Source organism: Stigmatopora argus, chromosome 2, assembly GCF_051989625.1.
Source record: "Stigmatopora argus isolate UIUO_Sarg chromosome 2, RoL_Sarg_1.0, whole genome shotgun sequence".
Lineage (NCBI taxonomy): Eukaryota > Metazoa > Chordata > Actinopteri > Syngnathiformes > Syngnathidae > Stigmatopora > Stigmatopora argus.
Genome location: NC_135388.1, coordinates 13,340,116 through 13,358,612, shown reverse-complemented (window position 1 = coordinate 13,358,612; position 18,497 = coordinate 13,340,116). Strand labels below are relative to the sequence as shown.

Genomic DNA, 18,497 nt, shown 5'->3' with positions numbered 1-18,497 from the left:
GTCTTTTCAGGAGTCCACCTGGTCTTCCATACTTTCCATTTAGAGGAGAACCACGACTATTTGTCCATCACAGAGAACGATAACTTTCTGGTTCCTGTGGCACGACTAACTGGCTCTGTACTGCCTCCCAGTGTCAAAGCTGGGCTCTTTGGGAATTTCAGTGCTCAACTACGGTTCATATCAGATTTCTCAATGAGCTATGAGGGATTCAATATCACCTTTTCAGGTAAGAAAGCCTTTATAGATTCCTGATTGTATGCATGATGTCCCATATTCCTTTGAACAATATAATATTTTGTACAGCTCAGAGTGGAGGTTAAAATGATCTTTTTCCAAAATAATTAGAATACGACTTGGAGCCTTGTGAGGATCCGGGAGTTCCAGCTTTTAGCAGACGCACAGGATTCCGATTTCGAGTCGGTGACTCGCTAGTCTTTTCTTGTTTCCACGGTTACCGACTCGAGGGAGACAGCAAGATCACCTGTCTTGGTGGAGGCAGGAGAGTGTGGAGCAACACTTTGCCCAGATGTATAGGTGAGAAAAAAAGAGTACACATAATAAATTGCACTGCTCTCAAAAAGACCATTCTGTTTCAGTTGTGTGTATTTGGCAACATACCGATGTAACATTTTTCACAATGTCAATAAAAAAAATCTGTCCTTCATGCGATGAATTGGTAGCCTCCAAAGCTATCTTCTTCACTTTATGACAATGGTCTTTGGGTAGACAGCAGTCTTCTAGCTCAGTGTTTCTCAAACATTTTTGAGCTTTGGCATACTTTTTGCATTGCAAAAATCTCAAGGCACACCACCATCTGAAAATCGTATAATTTAAAACTCTGTCACCTATATTTACAATATAAAGACATTCTCATCAAAGTTTTATCAACATGAATCAAAGAAACACATTTTTAAAACTATTTTATATCTAATTCTTCACATCGACATGAGCAGCTTCCAGTTCACGTGATTTACCGATTTTTATTCTCGGAATTTTATGACTCATTCTACCAGGATTACTTCAATCTCTTAATATTACCCAAACAGTAGCTTTGTGGTCACACAGAATTAACATTGCCAAAAGTTGATACCCGTGAAACCAAACAACTCCCGGTTCATGTTTCATTAAAAATAAGCAGCAAAGAGACCATAATCTTGATAAATTATGATTTGAATCTTGTAATATTAATTAATGGTATTATTGTTGGTCATATTTCAATTCTAATCCGGTAATATTACAATTTTTCTCTTGTTATATATCATCGCATTGTATGACTTCTTGGCAGGGTATTTTCCGCCACACACGTGACCATCGCACATGGCACACTAGCGTGCTGTGGCACAGTGGTTGGCAAACACGGTTCTAGGTAATGGTAATTGGCTCGATTTATCTCAACGAATCTAGACAGATCTTCCTTACTGAAGATGTTTATCTTAAAGTTTCTTCAGATGTGGAGTGCCTCAAATTATGGCTCTGTGTTCACTGGTGGACGATCTGTCAACAATAGAGTGTTGTTGTTACTTTGTGTATTTAGTGAAATGACCGTTCAGTATACCAATCAGTCCTTCACAAGTCATGTGGCAAATTGTCTCTTTGGAGGCACTCTTTCCATTGAATGAGCCAATCTTCGGGTTGAACGAAAATAGCACATTGTGCGACAGATGACGCCTGAAACGTTTTCTAATTTGACATGGATGACTTCGTTTACATATCTTTTAAACAGGTGGTCCTCCCTCTGCAGGATTTGTACATTGTCCTCAAAGGAATATTCCTTCTTCCTGAGATGTAAATCTGCATCTTATTATAGATTTGAGGCAGCTCCATGTCAATGTTGCCCCTTACACATGTATGGCTGATTAGTCTCAAGATCTTGCCCTTCAAAAAAAGTCAACGTGTTGTATTTGAGAGAATTTGCTTGTCCACAGAGTTGCACAAGTTGGCTTTATAGTATTTTACAGTTACCATTTTGAGCACTAGAAGAGTGAAGGTATCGCATCGAACATATGAATGGAAGCATAGATGCTGTACTAGAAAATACAAACCATTCATTGTCACGTCTGTTACAGATGTAATAACTCCAGGAATGAAAACTCAACGTTGTGATTACTAAGTTTAAACACAACAATGTTGTTTAAATTAAGTAATCTGAAGTATTCAACTTTTCATATCATGATAGTTTTCATAGTTAGCAGTGTATATTATTTGTTTTACTTGATATTTTTAATGTACTAGTTTTTTTTTTATTGTGCTTGTTATTATCATCAGTTTCCAAGTGGTGTATGTGTCGATGTCACCGCTAAGCTTTCGTATCCCCGCTCCTCTGTCACCTTTTTTTTCCACAACACACAGAAAGCCGAACTACCTAGATAAATCACTGCCAAGAGATAATATGCTGAAATTGCAGTGATTTTGATCGACCGTGTCGCTGTCTCTGTGTCTTTATTCTGTTGCTATAGCTGAGTGTGGCTCTACCGCTTTGGGACCAGAAGGTGTTCTTGTTTCCCCGAACTTCCCATCCAACTATGACAACAACCATGAATGCATCTACCGCATTACCACCGAGAAGGGAAAAGGAATCAGGCTAAAAGCTGAGAGCTTTTCTCTGCAAGATGGCGACTATTTGAGGGTAATTCTTTGTGCAAAAACACGTACACACATACATACTGAGATGCGGTAGACAGGACCAGAGGCTTTTCCAAATGAAATTGAATGCAATACCTTTAAACACACTTCAAAACAAAATTGCTGGGAATGTTTGACCACTGTTAGACCAAGGGTGACCTTTTTTACTGAGGGCCATTCTCGGAAAATCAAAGGATGTAAGGGCAACTTGAAATCCTTCTAATGGTTAAATCTTTCCAATGCCTGGAATTTTTTTTAAACATTCCCCTGGCAAACAACAATCTCTATGTTGAGTATTTCAACAATGTTCTTAAATTCTTAATCGAAACATACTTATTTTCTTAGAAACGTTTGATTACTGTTTTGCTAATGCAGTTTATACCTTTTATAGTATTGGCACAATACTATTGACATATAGTCAAATAAGGGATTTCTTATTAAATGGATCCAGAAATACCAGTCTTTTGAAATTTGAAAATTTCGAATAGAGGGAACAGCAGTCAACTACATTTGTTTTGCTAATTCAGAGCTAGTCATAATCCGCAGGGTTTTACCTCCTGTTGGATTTGTTAACATGCCTGTGCAAAATGTGCTACCACTCCTGTAGGGATGTATTAGCTCTGTTTCTATTATTGGTGAATGTGTTATTGCTCCTGCAGCCACAAAAGCTGAATGAACACATGGGCAACGAGTACACAAAAGGATTTATTCCTTCTCTGTTGAACCCCTATGTGTATTACCTTCAGTTATTGCAACACCAGACGGCATCCTTTTTTTTCCCCCATGTCCCACTTTGGATCCTATGGCAACATGGCACTATATATTTTTCCCAATTCATATTTCAAACTAAACTGGTCAATTAGGAAATGTCAAGCTTCCAGCCTAGAATAAGTAATAGCATTATCATTTTTCCTCGTCAGAAAATATCAAATATTTTCATCCTCTATATTCTACATTTTACATTCATCCCTGTGTGCAAAGACCAGCCATACTCCATGAGCTATTTTCACAGTTACAACCATCTCTGACAGATACAGCCAATAACGGTTTGACTTCAAAACTTTGCTTAGCAGCATTAGCCCTGTGGCTATGGTAAAGCCAGTATGTGGTTAGTGTATTATCACTAATAGGGCCGGAGGATCGACTGAGCCCATATGTGGTTAGGTTGTGTTAGCAGGATTCTGTTTGATTTTGAAAAGGCTTAAATTGACTGTAAAAAAAAAAGAATACGCATTAAAAAAGAAGCAATCCGGTTGATTATAGATAAGTGATCGCAAATACATATAAACATTTACCATCTCTGTGAATCTAAAAATAACCTAACGTGTACTACTATTTCTCTGTCTCTCACTTCAGATTAGTTAAAGGAATCTCTGTTATTTTTTCCCGTCTTGTTCCATTTGGTGTCACAACAACACGTTAATCTTTGCATCCATGCCAATCTTCTGCATCTGCCTCTCTATACCACAAACTGCCCTCATTTCTTCTCTTTGCCTCTAGCTATTTTGCCTGACAGCTCCATCCTCATCATACTTTTATCAAGGATTGTACACATCCAACAGAGAGATGTGTCCAAATAATCAAAGTTTCTTCAACTTTATCCCAAAACCTCTAACCTCGTGTTTTCCTCTGATAAACTAATTTGTAATCATATGTAATTTGGTCACTCCTAAGAATACCTGAAGCTCAGCTTCCTTTTTTTGCTTTTTATTCCCCTTGACTCTAATCTATATAAAAAGACCAACTTCATCAATGGCGTATAAACCTTCACTTTAATCCTAGCAGAGATTCATGTATCATATAAGACACTTAACTCTTTCCAACCTGCCTGGATCTATTTCTTAACTCCACACTACACCAACCGTTGCTCTCAACTGGACTCCTAAGTACCTGTCATTCTTCTTACTTCGAAGAGGAGTGAAAGTCCAAGTTTTTTTTCTTTCCCCAACACTTCCCATTATTTTCCTTTTCACACTGTTTCTGGAACACTAGTTGGCAGGGATCCTTTAACTGTCAGGTCAGGCCGTACATGTACAATATTGTACTATCATCTCTTTTCTCTCACTCTTCTTCACCATCAAACATTCATTCACATATATTCTGTATTACATTGGGTAATTGTAATTTATCTTTTTTTCCCCAAACACTTCCTATATCTTCCTTTTCCCACTTTCACTTTAGATAATGATGTCATCTACGAAAATCATGGCTCATGACAATTCCAGTCCAACCGTATCTTTCTGCCTATCCATCATTAGAGCAAAAAGGAGTTAGTAACTCCACTGTCATTCTACAGAACACCTTACCCACTGCTCTACTTCTGTCATACATATCATGTGCTAATCCAACATACTTCTTCGCCACTCCAGACCTTTTTATATAGTGAAAAACACTGTCCCTCTTTGTTTGCCTCCATCAGAAAGACATGTTGTGGCTCTTGCAGACTCTTTGTACTCCACCAATACCCTTGAGGCAAATATTTTTGCAAGATAATCTTCCTCGCCATGAGGTGCATAAATACTCTTATGTTATGAGACTCAATCTAGCCTTATCTACTCTTTCTAATAATGGCATTAAACTGATGGAACATCAGTAGAAGCTCATCTTTGAGGTCAATAATTAAACACGTTTCCTCATTTTACAAGCTTCAGGATAGCATAATAGATCTAGATGTATTTTTCTTGGTTCTATTTTCTTGGGAAGTATTCAGTTATTTTCACAAAAAATAAGAGGCCCATATTTTAATATAGCTTTTCACACATGGATTGAAAAAAATTTCAGATGTTTGCCTGGAGGAATTTGTTTAGTCAAATATTGTAAAGGCTGGCTGACTGAGTCATTTTGGAAAAGGTTTTAAAATGAACCCAAATACATTGATTTAAATAGCATCCTGAATATGTCATCCAAAAAGAATAACACATTTTCAATTGATGCCAATTCAATATTGAAATAAACTACACATCTAATGACTTAGTAAAATATGAGTTTTTCATTAAGATTTGAATGGTGGTTGTGCAAGAAAAATTTCACATCATTCCAAACCTTTTAGTCAGAAGAAAATTATTTACTTAATAGTTTTAGTTGAATTTTTTAATAAATAATTATACTATTTATTTAACATATATTTTTACATAACTAATGTTGTGTTAATTTTACTAATGTATTGTTTTCACAGCACAATGTAGTATGTCAATCTTTTCTTCAGTTTATAAAAGCATATGTTGCAGTTATTTTGATTTAATTTCAATCTGGAAAGGTTTTTACCAACTGTGAAAATCTAACATAATAGATTAAAAGATTAATGCAGTTTTTCCTGGACAGTTTTAGGCCATCAGTTGTAGGTCCCCCACTACCTGCAGACATGCCATACCCAATCTATCAGTAAGTGCCACAATGTCAAATAGTGTTGTGGAAGATTCGTTCTGAGGACTGGGGATTTTCCTTCAAGTAGCAGTAAAATTTTCGCTACTTTCAAACACAAGACATTTCTTGGCTCTCATGTTGAACTGCACACATTTCTGAAAGAGAAATTGTAATGCAGACAAGCTAATTAAGGTCAATGTAATTTTTAAAAAATCATATTAAAAACAGCATAGTAAAGTAAAAGTAAAACTTTATGCTCAATTGTCATGCTTTACATTGTTTACTATATACTTGAGTGGTGACATGTATTTTATGTAGATTACATCATTTGAGATATTTTCAAGAGAAAATAGAAAGCCTATTAGATATACACTTAGACAAAATAATTCAATCCAACTTGTAGTTAAAACATTTTTATAAAATGTTCACTTGTTTCCCCCTAATATATATTATGTTTGACAGGTTTATGATGGTGAGAACACTTCATCTCGACTCCTTGGGAACTTTACCCGTGAAGTTATGATGGGTAATATCATCAATAGCACCTCCAATCACGTGTGGCTAGAGTTCAACAGCAATGCTTCTGGAACAAATCAGGGCTTTCACCTTACATACACAAGTGAGTTTCAGAAGTATTTTTGGAAGGGGCTTATCATATTTGGACACTTTATCTGGGTTGTATCTCTTGAAGAAACATCACCCACTGTGAATAATTCTTCACAAAAACCTCTTAGAATGCCTAAAATTAAGATTTAATGACTTACATGAGCCTGGAAATGGTGACAAAAAGTATTCCTAAAAGCGTTGACTTTCCACAGTTAGTGGATGAGAGTAATTTTCTCTAAATGGAGAAAGTTTGTCACTATGACTCCTCCTTCCTCAGCCTTTAAATCCACTGCAAGAGCCTAGTGTAGGACGATAGGACAATGAGGTGTTAAAGACAAATCCTTGTGTTGTCCAAAGACTCGCCAACAACGCTTGCACATTGCGAAATCTCTGTCTACAATGCCACATTAAACTAAATACAAATTCACTGGAAAGTCATCTAATGATATGACTAAAGGTTTGACCTTTACAAAAGAGTGGTTGATTATTTCACAACACTACTGGAAAATTATTTTAAGGGTTACGTAGGACCAGGGCGAGGCAATATGAAAATGAAACAAAAACCTAACCCATGGCCTGGTAGAGATTCTATCTTGGGGTCTAGATTCTTCACTGTCTTTGGCAGGAAAAATGAGTTTATCAAAGCCTTTTGCCATAGAATTTATAAATGTCTGTCGGGAAATTGATTCTTAAAAAAAAAGATAGGTACTACAAGCAAGACAGCGTCCCAAAGGACAGAAATAGATGAACAATCTCAAGGGAGAAATTCACAAGAGATATATGGAGACTATTGCTTAATGGAATCTGTTTTGTAAAGAATAATTGTCAAATATTGCATATGATGATCTGATACTTTTACGTTCTCTGTTATATTTGTTTCATAAAAATCTGTCATTCTTTTAATGTTGTTGGTTGAGTAGAATTTTGCAAAGAAATGCTAATTCTAGCAGGTTTATTTGCTTTTCCCCCCCACTCCTGTGCACGTCACATATGTAGCTTCAAGTGCTAAATGAACTTTCTCATGACCCGTACAATAATTGGTCTCAAACTGCTTCCGAAAATATTCTTTATCATCACACAAATATGGGAAAGTAGAGGATTACTTACTCTGTAAGCTTGCTGGGTCAAGTAATTCCTTTGACTGTTACAGCAGGAAAAAAAAGTAGAAGACATGTCATGTACCACAAATCTCTTGAGAATAGTCTTTCATTGTCAGCAAAATACCAATTTCTTACACTTCTGACAAGCAAAAAGAGCCTTGGTCTCATATCTACGCAATTTCTGCTGAGGGTTGAGCCCAAAGTGTAGAAGTAGCACTACTGAGCTAGCTGCTCCTAAAGGTTAAAGGTCTTGTAAAGGTCATTTTGATAATTTGATTTTCAATTCATGGAATCTGTGTATGTATGTATATATGTAAATATGTATATATATGTGTGTACATGTATATATGTAAATATGTATATATATATATGTGTGTATATGTATATATATATATATATATGTGTGTGTGTATATATATATACATATACATATATATGTATATATGTATATATATGTATATATATGTGTATATGTATATATATATATATATATATACATATATGTATATGTGTATATATATGTATATATATGTATATGTATATGTATATGTATATATATATATATATATATATATATATATATATATATATATATATATATATATGTATCTCTCTCAATTGCATACATTTAGCAAATTTGGATTCTGTATTACACTGAAATACTGTTGTGCTGATGCCCAACTCTTCTATATATATTTTTTTAAATATAGGTTTTGACCTTGTACGGTGTGAAGAACCTGGTGTCCCTAGTTATGGCTACAAGATCCAGGATGATGGCCATTTTGCCAGCACATTTGTTCTTTACTCCTGCAACCCTGGCTACAGTCTCCATGGCAGTAGTACACTGACCTGTCTCAGTGGGGACAGACGTGTATGGGACAAACCACCTCCATCCTGCATTGGTTAGTATACCAGTAAAGGTATCAGAATAGGCACATGTGATGCCTTAGTTATAAAGTTCCAATTGAATTTTTGTAGTTGGCATCTTATGTACCTCATTATTAAGTGACCTACTTCTCAAAACAGACCTTTGGCAGTGATGCCTAGCTCTTAGCTTCTACCTTCATAACAAGAATGTTTGGCATACAAAGCTTGGTTCCCGTCCTAACAACATGCACACACAATTCGGGCTTGCTCAGTCCCCATTGTTGCAGGATGGCATGGACACATTTCACACATTTCTGGCCAGATGTTTAAGCCTGGAGCAAAACGAGCATTGCAACATAGAGCAGAAGTAACTGAGTTGGATACCAGTGTGCCCACTAGCTTTGATGAAGCCAAAACGTGCTTTTTTGCCCTTTTATCCCTTGAGACTGCAAAAATCCCTGTGTTCAACACAGCTCATGTGCAAGATATTCCCAGGGCCCTTCCAACACATTGCCAATTGGGTTATAACCATCTTAACCAGTAGATCTGAACGGGTCTGCACACGTACTTGGTGATCTCCTATAAGTCAAAGCTCACAACATTCATAGCTACTACAATGTCAAACTACTCTTTGAAACTGGCATACTAAATGATGAAATCAGTATTGTTAATGTCAATCTTTTTTTTGGGGGGGTCTTTTTGATTAGTGCTTGAGTAACAATATAACCCCTGATTGGGTCACTTCATTCCTCCAGGTCAGACATCATTTGGTTGGTATCAAGAAACCCATTGGGAAACAATGACTCCTTTTTCTATGTTCATGAAGTGTGCTTGTTCTCTATTCCGTTTTTTCAGTCTAGACTTAGCCTGCATATTTTGCATATTCAACAAACAAAAGCCTGAAAGCTTTGAGACACTGCAGGGACTGTGTGGGCTCGTGGAACATTTTAATTTGGAATTCCCATACGTAAAACCAAACATTGTCTTTTCCTAACCCTCTCTCACACCTGAGCTATCAGAAGCAGGACATGGCCTGATTAGGTTGCTAGTGGCAACGACATAGAATCAAAGAATGTATGTGTGTATGCATACACTTGTGGGCCTAATACATGTGTCTGTGGGTGTACACTGTTTTTTTTCCTCAGTCCAGCATTAATTTGCAGCTGCTTTGTTGCTGTCTTATTTCAGGTAAGCCAGCAGCCAGGAGAATGGTTGGCAGGCCCCTGGGCTAAATGCCTTTGCATCTACCTCCTTTGTTACTCTGTTCGGCCATTTATCACGTTGCCATTATGGCTGTCTTTCTGGCTCGGTAAAATGCTCGCTTTTACTGGCTTGGAGAGGAAGTGGCCTTGCCCAAAACTATTTCTAATCTGTACCATTCGATTTGCCATCTTTCCCAAAGTAAATTGAAGATAAGTGGTCTTCTTCCCCGTACACATTCTCAGACAAATTCTTCTACTGCATACAGTATGTTTCGGCCTACTATTCTTGCTTGGTTATTGCTACTGTCTTGTGTAAATTAGTAAAAGTGGATAAATGAAACACCAGTCAAAAACAACAACAACACACATGCCACTCCAGTTATCTCATGTCATTTGTTTCTTCACTCCTAGCACTCCAGGGAGAAAAAAAAGTACTCCACTCAGTCATTCAGCAACCTTGAAAGTCCAAAGACTTTGAAGTCAATGAGTCAATTCTTTCAATAGCATTTATTTAATTCACCCTGCATTCCTTTTTGTTTTTTTACAAACATTGCGAATAATTAGGACGGGTGATACAGTGATCAACATTGTCATTGTCTCGTGTCCTTGCAGCGGAGTGCGGAGGACACATAACTGGAGCAGAGTCTGGACGAATTCTTTCTCCAGGTTACCCTGCCCCATATGATAACAATCTCCACTGTACCTGGACTATAGAGGCTGACACAGGCAAAACTATCAGGTAACTAATAAGATGGAAGAGTCATAATATTGTAAGAAGGTAGCTATTGAAAATGTCTGAAGTCACTTCAAATCTTCCACTGTACCCTTCTTTTGGAGTAACTGCCACAAAAAAAGATAAGATAAAACTCAAACATGCAGTTGTTATTATCTATTTTTTCTACAGTCTTCACTTCATTGTCTTTGACACTGAGATCGGTCATGACATCCTGAGAGTTTGGGATGGGCCTTCTGGCCCATCGGATGGAGGAATTCTTTTGAAAGAATGGTCCGGCCCAGCCTTACCTGAAGATATCCATTCAACTTTCAACATACTGACGCTTCAATTTGATGCTGACTACTTTATAAGCAAGCAAGGCTTTTCCATTCAGTTTTCAAGTGAGTATATTCACCAAATTCTTGGGTCATCTTTTGCACAAATAGATTTAAAATACAGTACTTGCCGCCATAAAAAAGCGTGACATAATTTGGCCTTTAAATACTGGGATGGCCTTTGCTTTTACAAGCCATTCAACCCAAAAATCTCTCTGCCCGGTTCCTGTAGAACAGTAGTTCTTAACCTCGTTGAAACTACTGAACCCCACTAGTTTTATATGCGCATTCACCAAACCCTACGTTAGTGTAAAATAAAATGTGATTTTTTTTTTTCAAATTCAAGATATATAAATTCCACGCACCCCTTATTGGCCAAGCAATGTCATGTGATCATCTGCAGGCAGTGATGGTCAAGCGGGGCATGTTATCGTGAATAGACATGATGAGTCGATGTGTCTTGACCTCTGTGGCAGAGGCTCCACCGAACCCCTGTGACCGACTCACCGAACCCCTAGGCTTTGATTGAACCCAGGTTAAGAACCACTGCTTTAGAATCATCACCCCTGTCTCTGAAATCCACTCTGGCAGAAAAAAAATCAATTGCAAGCATAGGGAGTAAAGAAAATAGAAGTCCTGTCTCACGACCTTTGTACTTTTTAGCTTTCTTTTATTCAAATATGCATACACACAATGTTTTCTTTCTGGAAAACTCAGCCAATATCTTAGTGTCGGCATTCAAGACAGCCCACTTAGCCGGACCTCAGTGAAGGCTATGTTTTATAATTCAACATTCACTCTTGGTTTTACTCATCCCAGGTGTGTACCATCTGAACTTGTTTTTTTTATCTGTCCCTCCTTTGTTGAGCATGGACCCTAATTAGGCCCTCATGTCAGTTCTGTATGAGGTTTAGAAGGACATAACTGTTCCCTGTGGCATTTAATCCATATAGGAAAAAATACACATCAACTGAGGTCTCACTCAACAGACTATGCCCACCTGATGTATGTGCAGTATACAACCCCAGCCGGGTGATCGCAATGAGATACAATACCTGTTTTCTGTGAGGTTAATGTGTAATATTGTCGATGACACTTTGATCCATAAATGTAACAGTAGAACAAGATTGAATGTAGGGTTCTTGAGTTTAAAATATATGCTGTCTTTATGTCTGGAAGACAAAATAAAGGGCAATTGAGACTGATGGTAATGTAATGGTTGCAGGAAATTAATCTCATGGTTGATCAATTCAGACTATCTTTCAACATTGTATGCCATACAATCAAATTGGGATACTGTGGTGAAGGCGGTAAATACCATATTTATTCGAGTATAATGCGCAAAATGTTTCCCAAAAAACTGAAGCAAAGTTCGGGTGCGCATTATACACAAATCCCATTAAAACACTACCCTCTGCCAGTGAAAAAGTCCCCTTTGCAGCCATTATGTATAATGGGAGACATAAAAGCTGTCTTTGTCTGCCTGATGGCGATAATCTCTCTTCTTTTCCAAAAGCCAGCCCTCTCCAAATAGCCTTCAGCAAGTTTATAGGGTAATACTAGGGGTAAAAATAAAAAAAATAAAAGTTACTCCAGTGAAACGAGTCCGCCCAGGGAGCGCTATTCACGCTCAAGAAGAATGGAATCAATTGTTTGGTGAATCTGATGATAATTAATCAGACTTTTTTTTTTTGAATATTATGATGATTTTAGGCTAAGGATTTACAATTGTAAATTCCATTTGAGAGTTGTGTTCATATTGGTAGTAGTTTGTTTTACCAGAATTCCATACCACTTGTGAATAAATGTTTTGTCATGGCGGCATATGTTCAGCATTTGCCAGTTACCAGTTCCGGTACAATCCTTGGTATGAGCTGAGAAAAACTGAAAAAAATATACCCATTTTTAGTCACAAATTATTGGTGCACGTTATACATGGGTGCGCATTATACTCGTATAAATACGGTATGTCTGATGCCTTTGCTTAAATATGTGGTCTAACTCAAAATGCTTTTTTAACTTTTTAGTTTGGCTTGGTTTTTTAACAGTTCTGCAACAATGACTTGTGGCGATCGTGACTAAATGAAGGAGGAAATAGCTTCTTTGGCAGGGTTGGACAGGGATGAGGCAGCCAAGCTTAGTGAATAAGATGCAAGGTTCCCAGTAGTGTTCTGTCTTAAAATGAAATGAAGTGCTGTAAACCAGTTCTCAGGTGGTGTGGGCCTGCTTCTCCTTTAGTGTTCTCAATTTCTTTGTGAATAAGGCAGATCAGTGCAGCAATGTCTACTCAAATTAGTACAAAATGCATACATTTAATGATATTATTCCCCATAATTAATATTTATATGTACCACCATGTGCCTCAATCTCTCAGGCACAATTGGTTTTAAATCCTCATTTTCAAAATAAATATTGGCACACTACATACTAATCAAAGCCTGGTTATTTGTTCCATTAGTATGTTAATTCATTTTATTCCCCCATGTTAGCTTATCATTAGAGAAAGGTGATATTCAACACTATACCGAATAAATGCTGGTTTGCATAATAAGATCTTCTTACTCTTTTTAAAAGTTGTTTTCGGAGATTGTATGGGTATGTTGTTTTTTAAAATGATGATTGTTGTAAACTATTTTTTCAAGTCATATCAACAAAGTTCTAGTGATGTATTCTGAATTATTTGGTTTGTAAAAATCACCCAAAATTCAAGTAATGTGTCTTGTTCTTTGGTAGATGACAGTCACACTTTTTATGTAGAGTGTTATCTCACTAAACAAAAAGGATAATTATAACAATCAAATATGTTGTTTATCATTTTTTTTCCTCCTCCATCATCATTAGAAGAGTTATTTTTTTGGTGGTGTAGGTTTCATTTTGAACTCCAAAAGCAGAATTACCTCCCTTATCAGCCATGTATCAAGTGCAATGAACCATGTTAAGAAACACCAAAGTGATTTTTATTGGTATACTTTATCTTATCAGTCTCAAAGCAAGTTTCTCACACATTTAAATAAAGTCATCAGAACCTCACAAAATGACAGAAAGTATTATCCCAGGCAGCAAGACTACAAAAACACAGTTGAACATCAAGGCTAAGGTGGGATATTTGAATAAAATGAAAGAATTCAGTAATATCCCACAGCTGAATTATATTTTTTCTGCTTTGCTGGTTCTTGCTTAATTAGTCCATCCATCCCTATTGATTGTTGAAAATATTACTTGCCCTGCAGAATCAACAAAAGTAAAGAGTAAATATTTATATTTTAAAGCGATATGAAACATACCCTTGTGATTGAAGATCCCGACATGTTGGATTATTGACAACACTCAGAATGCTGATTTGTTGAAATTTAGATGACACACTGCTCCCCTCCCAAATAACAGACATCACTTTGGAATGGATCTGCAGTTTATAGCAAATTCTAAACAGCGTTATCTCACAGCTTGACACAAAACAATGCCATGTCAGATAATACTGTCTATACACAATATGCAACATTTTGCCTGCAGTTTCAATATGCTGGCACTCGTGGTTTTTTGGGCTCACCACATAATGGACTATTGTGGGTTCCTAAATTGTTTTTGTTTTCAGACAGATAATATTGTTGTGTTTGATTTCTCTAGCCACAACAGCAACAACCTGTAATGACCCTGGCATCCCAGTAAATGGCTCTAGATACGGTGATAGTAAGGAGCCCGGCGACAGTATGACGTTCCAGTGTGACCCTGGTTATCAACTCCAAGGCCAAGACACCATCACTTGTGTTCGCATGGATAACAGATTCTACTGGAAGCCTGACCGTCCAACATGTATGGGTAGGTGTGCATTACACTCACTGATTGTATGACTGCAATTCATATATAGAATGAATGATGGTAGCAAAAGTAACTAGGATAAAATGGAAAGTTGTCCTTATCATTCAGAAGCCAGGCACGAGAAACCGTAACAGAAACTTCAATTTCAGGGTATAAGTTTATTTATGATGTCCTGTAGGACTTTAGTTGCATTTAACCTCTGTTAATTAATTATGTGAGATTTGTGGCACATGAATCAGATAGAAAATGTGTTTTGTGAAAAGTGTGCCACTATTTTACGAGACTTTCAGTCTGATTTTCACGTGATTAGCTCCTTGCTGTTGTACCATATGGTCTTACATACCAGAGGGTCTCGTTAACTGTGTTAGATGATGGCCCTAACTTATATCATAATCAGGTAATAACAAAACAAATTATATTATGTTACATAATAATGCAACTTGAATTCACAACTATTGAATCGTAACTGATTCGTAAATATAAAGCATTAAAAATGGAATGCAATGCAAAAATAAATAAAGTTATTTGTGATAACTGTGCACTGCAATGAATACATATTTTTTCCCGGGGAATTTTGTTTTCATAAATCTCGCCCTTTACAACATTTGAAGATTGAGTTTCAGTACTATTAAAATATATCCTACTAATTGCAGTGCAATATTTTATGTACATACTCTCTTGATAACCAGCTTCATATTGACAAAATCTGCCCTTGCTTTTGCTGTGAGGGCAGACTCCAGTTATGAAGTGTGGCTGTCACGAGAAATAACTCACAAGCAGCTCCTCACACAACCCTGCAGATTTGTTACAGATGCTCCATTTTATAGATCTCATCCAGTTTAATGCTCAAATGTCCAAGGTGATGTTTGTTTACTGAAATACGGGCTGTTGAAGCTGAGGCTCTGAGAAGATGCATTTTTCATTTTTTCACACAATTAGTTTATGTGCTCGCCAAGCTGTACATTTGGTCGTTTTTGACCAGCCAGGTATCACTTGTAGTGTTCTTCAAGCCAAAGTTAAAACACAAATCCTGAGGTGCGCTCTTTGGGAAAGAGATGTTTTTGGTTTGCACACAACTTTTGCCTAATATGTGTGATTAAAAAAAAAGTTAACAATGCAAACACTGAACTTCATTGAATTTTATTCATAATGTTATTATATATATATATATATATATATATATATATATATATATAAATATATAATTATTTATTAATTTTTTTGTTTGTTTGTTTTTTCCAACAAGAGATGTTTCCTCTCTCATTGCTAACCCTTGCCATACTCCTCCAGTCCTCCAGTAGCTAACTCCCTTCTCTTCTGCTTACATTTTGGAGAGTGGAAGTGTATGGATACTGTGTAAAAATCTCCAAAAGGCGTAATATTGGGCCATCATCATGACATTATTTTTGGGTTTTCTCCATAGCAACCTGTGGTGGTAACGTTAGTGGTCCTTCTGGAGTGATCCTCTCTCCTAACTACCCCCAGCCTTACCCTCCTGGGAAAGAGTGTGATTGGCGCATCCGAGTGAACCCAGACTTTGTCATTGCGCTTATCTTCAAAAGGTAGGAGACTAAAATATGCGTGACCAGGGCTTTTAATAAAAGTGTTACTGACGTAAAATGCATTCTAGCTCTCAACTTGCAAGTGGAATTCTGTGTCTGCTGAAACACCGCTGGTATTTCTAACATGATTAAAGTCATAAAATATTAAGATCGAAGTCACATTGCACTTTTTCCATTCAGCTCAGTTTTGACTTCCTTCAAGCGGCTATGTGTTTGGTGACATACTTTGCTGAATGATGATAATAATGGGATTAACTAACGTTTGTTAAAATGATGCAGTCATGCTTTAATATTTAATGGACTCATAGAAATTTGAAACGAAGTTCAGTCATGGTACAGATTTTTACTGAATACATTTAATTTGTTTAAAAGTATTTAAATTGACACTATTTATTCATATATATATATATATATATATAATTTATTTATTTATTTTGTATGTAAAATATATGATACTTACAAAGGGCATCATGAAAACTGTATCATAAATCAGTGTGGACAAGGTCAGCATTACTCTTAGACTGGACTTAAAACTCCAGGTTCACACTGAGTGTTCTAATCTGATTCCACACTTTTAAGTGAGTCAAGATGTCCGATATCACCTTTCACCAAAACACCTCAAACATGCTTGATTTATTGATAATTGCAAGTAAACAGCTATCTATGTGAAAACACATCAATGTAATTGTATGTGCATCTGTAGACCAATTAGTTGAACTCCACTGGCTGGGTTAGGACGCACACTAGCATTCATTTTCAATCTAATGAAGCATGTTTAGGCCCTACGTTACATAATATCCTGTCCATTTGCTGCAGTTTTACATCAATTACCTGTGTTTCCAGTTTCTTTTCACTGCAGCCTTGCAATTAGGGTGCACTGCACTAATGCTGACATCTGACTAAAATTAATGGCATGTCTTAACTTGGCCATGGAAGAAAATATCACAAACTAAAACCTCTAATTTAATGTTGAATTCCAGGCTAACGTTTTCTTTTGTATAAGGTTTAATAATAATATTTTAAAAATGGTACTATGCCGTCCTCCTACAATTGTGAACATTCCAAAAGCTTATATCTCAAAAATATGCTGTATATAATAGAAACGTTAAGCACTGTTGTCTTTATGATACCTTAGCTTTTGTGAATAAGACACATATTTAGGCAGGGACTAAACTTGATAAAAATGGCAGTCATCTGTCCTGAAATGAAAAGTATTTGTACTGTGCAGCAGAATGAACATAAAGGTCTCCACTTATTTGGACGCCAGCATTTATTTTGGATGAAAGAGAATAATTGCGTAAAATTGTGTTGTCTAAAGGACGGTCTGAGCCCAGGCAAAAATATGTTTTCATTTCTAACAAATAAGTTGATGTTTTTTTTTGTTTAAATAGCACACAATGTGAAAACCTGTTTTCAACTGATTGAAGATCAAATGAAAATCAGGCCCCATCTTTTTGTTTTTTACTGCCCTGCATATAAAGCAAATGAGAAATATTAAAATACTCTACTACATAGTTACTTTCTTGCTTTCTTTCTGTCTGTCTCTTCTTTTTCTTTCTTCAGTGTAGGCATTGCATGTCTCCCACTTTAGTAAAACTTATTTGCATTGTGTTGGAATCTTTAATACGAATTATTAGCTTAATCATTAAGATTTTCTACTGATTACGGCACCATCACTTTCTGTTTATTCCCTAGAAACTTCCCCGTTGTCTATGTCAAATCTTTCTTGCTAATTAAATTAGCATTTATAATGATTGCAGTGACCTTTCTCACCTGAATACTATGCTAAGATTGTCATTGATCTCTGTTGAATATTAGAGCTCTTTCAGCCTTGTCAATTCATGACATTTATACTTGAATGTGGCATTACAGAAAAATGTCTTTGCAAAGATCTCTATAATACTTTGTCAGCACAGAGGGGCTTATGTGCCATTAAGCCCTTGCTAAATGAGATATAAATACAGGCTTTAGTAGTCACAGGACTTATGTTAACCTTGAAAATGATCACATTGGATGATGATGGGAGGTGTTATACCATAGCAATGGAAGAAAATGTATATAAATAATATGCTCAAATATAATGCTAGTGGCCCAGCAGTTTCCAAATTCATCCGAATGGACATCTTGACTGACAGCGGCAGCGGTAATCATATGCTCTGTGGTATTAAAAAATGAATATGAGCTGGCAATGGAATTTACTCTAACATCCCTCGTGTGCTTCTTTACATTTACACGGTCACGCACACAACACACGACTTCCAGCTTAACTAGACAGGTGGAGAATAAAGGTAAATAGAAATTTGGACTCC

At 36.5% G+C, this 18,497-nt stretch overlaps 1 protein-coding gene across 4 annotated transcripts in view; it reads left to right on the top strand.

The window, feature by feature from the left end:
• The window catches only part of LOC144070630 (CUB and sushi domain-containing protein 1-like), a 332,478-nt gene that overhangs the window by 224,531 nt on the left and 89,450 nt on the right, over positions 1-18,497 (top strand). For all 4 annotated transcript variants that reach the window (XM_077594993.1, XM_077594992.1, XM_077594994.1 and 1 more), the window contains 9 exons: positions 11-226; positions 346-534; positions 2,457-2,626; positions 6,448-6,604; positions 8,402-8,593; positions 10,373-10,499; positions 10,665-10,876; positions 14,435-14,626; positions 16,050-16,188. In XM_077594993.1, the coding sequence (XP_077451119.1) occupies positions 11-226; positions 346-534; positions 2,457-2,626; positions 6,448-6,604; positions 8,402-8,593; positions 10,373-10,499; positions 10,665-10,876; positions 14,435-14,626; positions 16,050-16,188 (1,594 nt within the window). The remainder of the gene's footprint in view (positions 1-10; positions 227-345; positions 535-2,456; positions 2,627-6,447; positions 6,605-8,401; positions 8,594-10,372; positions 10,500-10,664; positions 10,877-14,434; positions 14,627-16,049; positions 16,189-18,497) is intronic.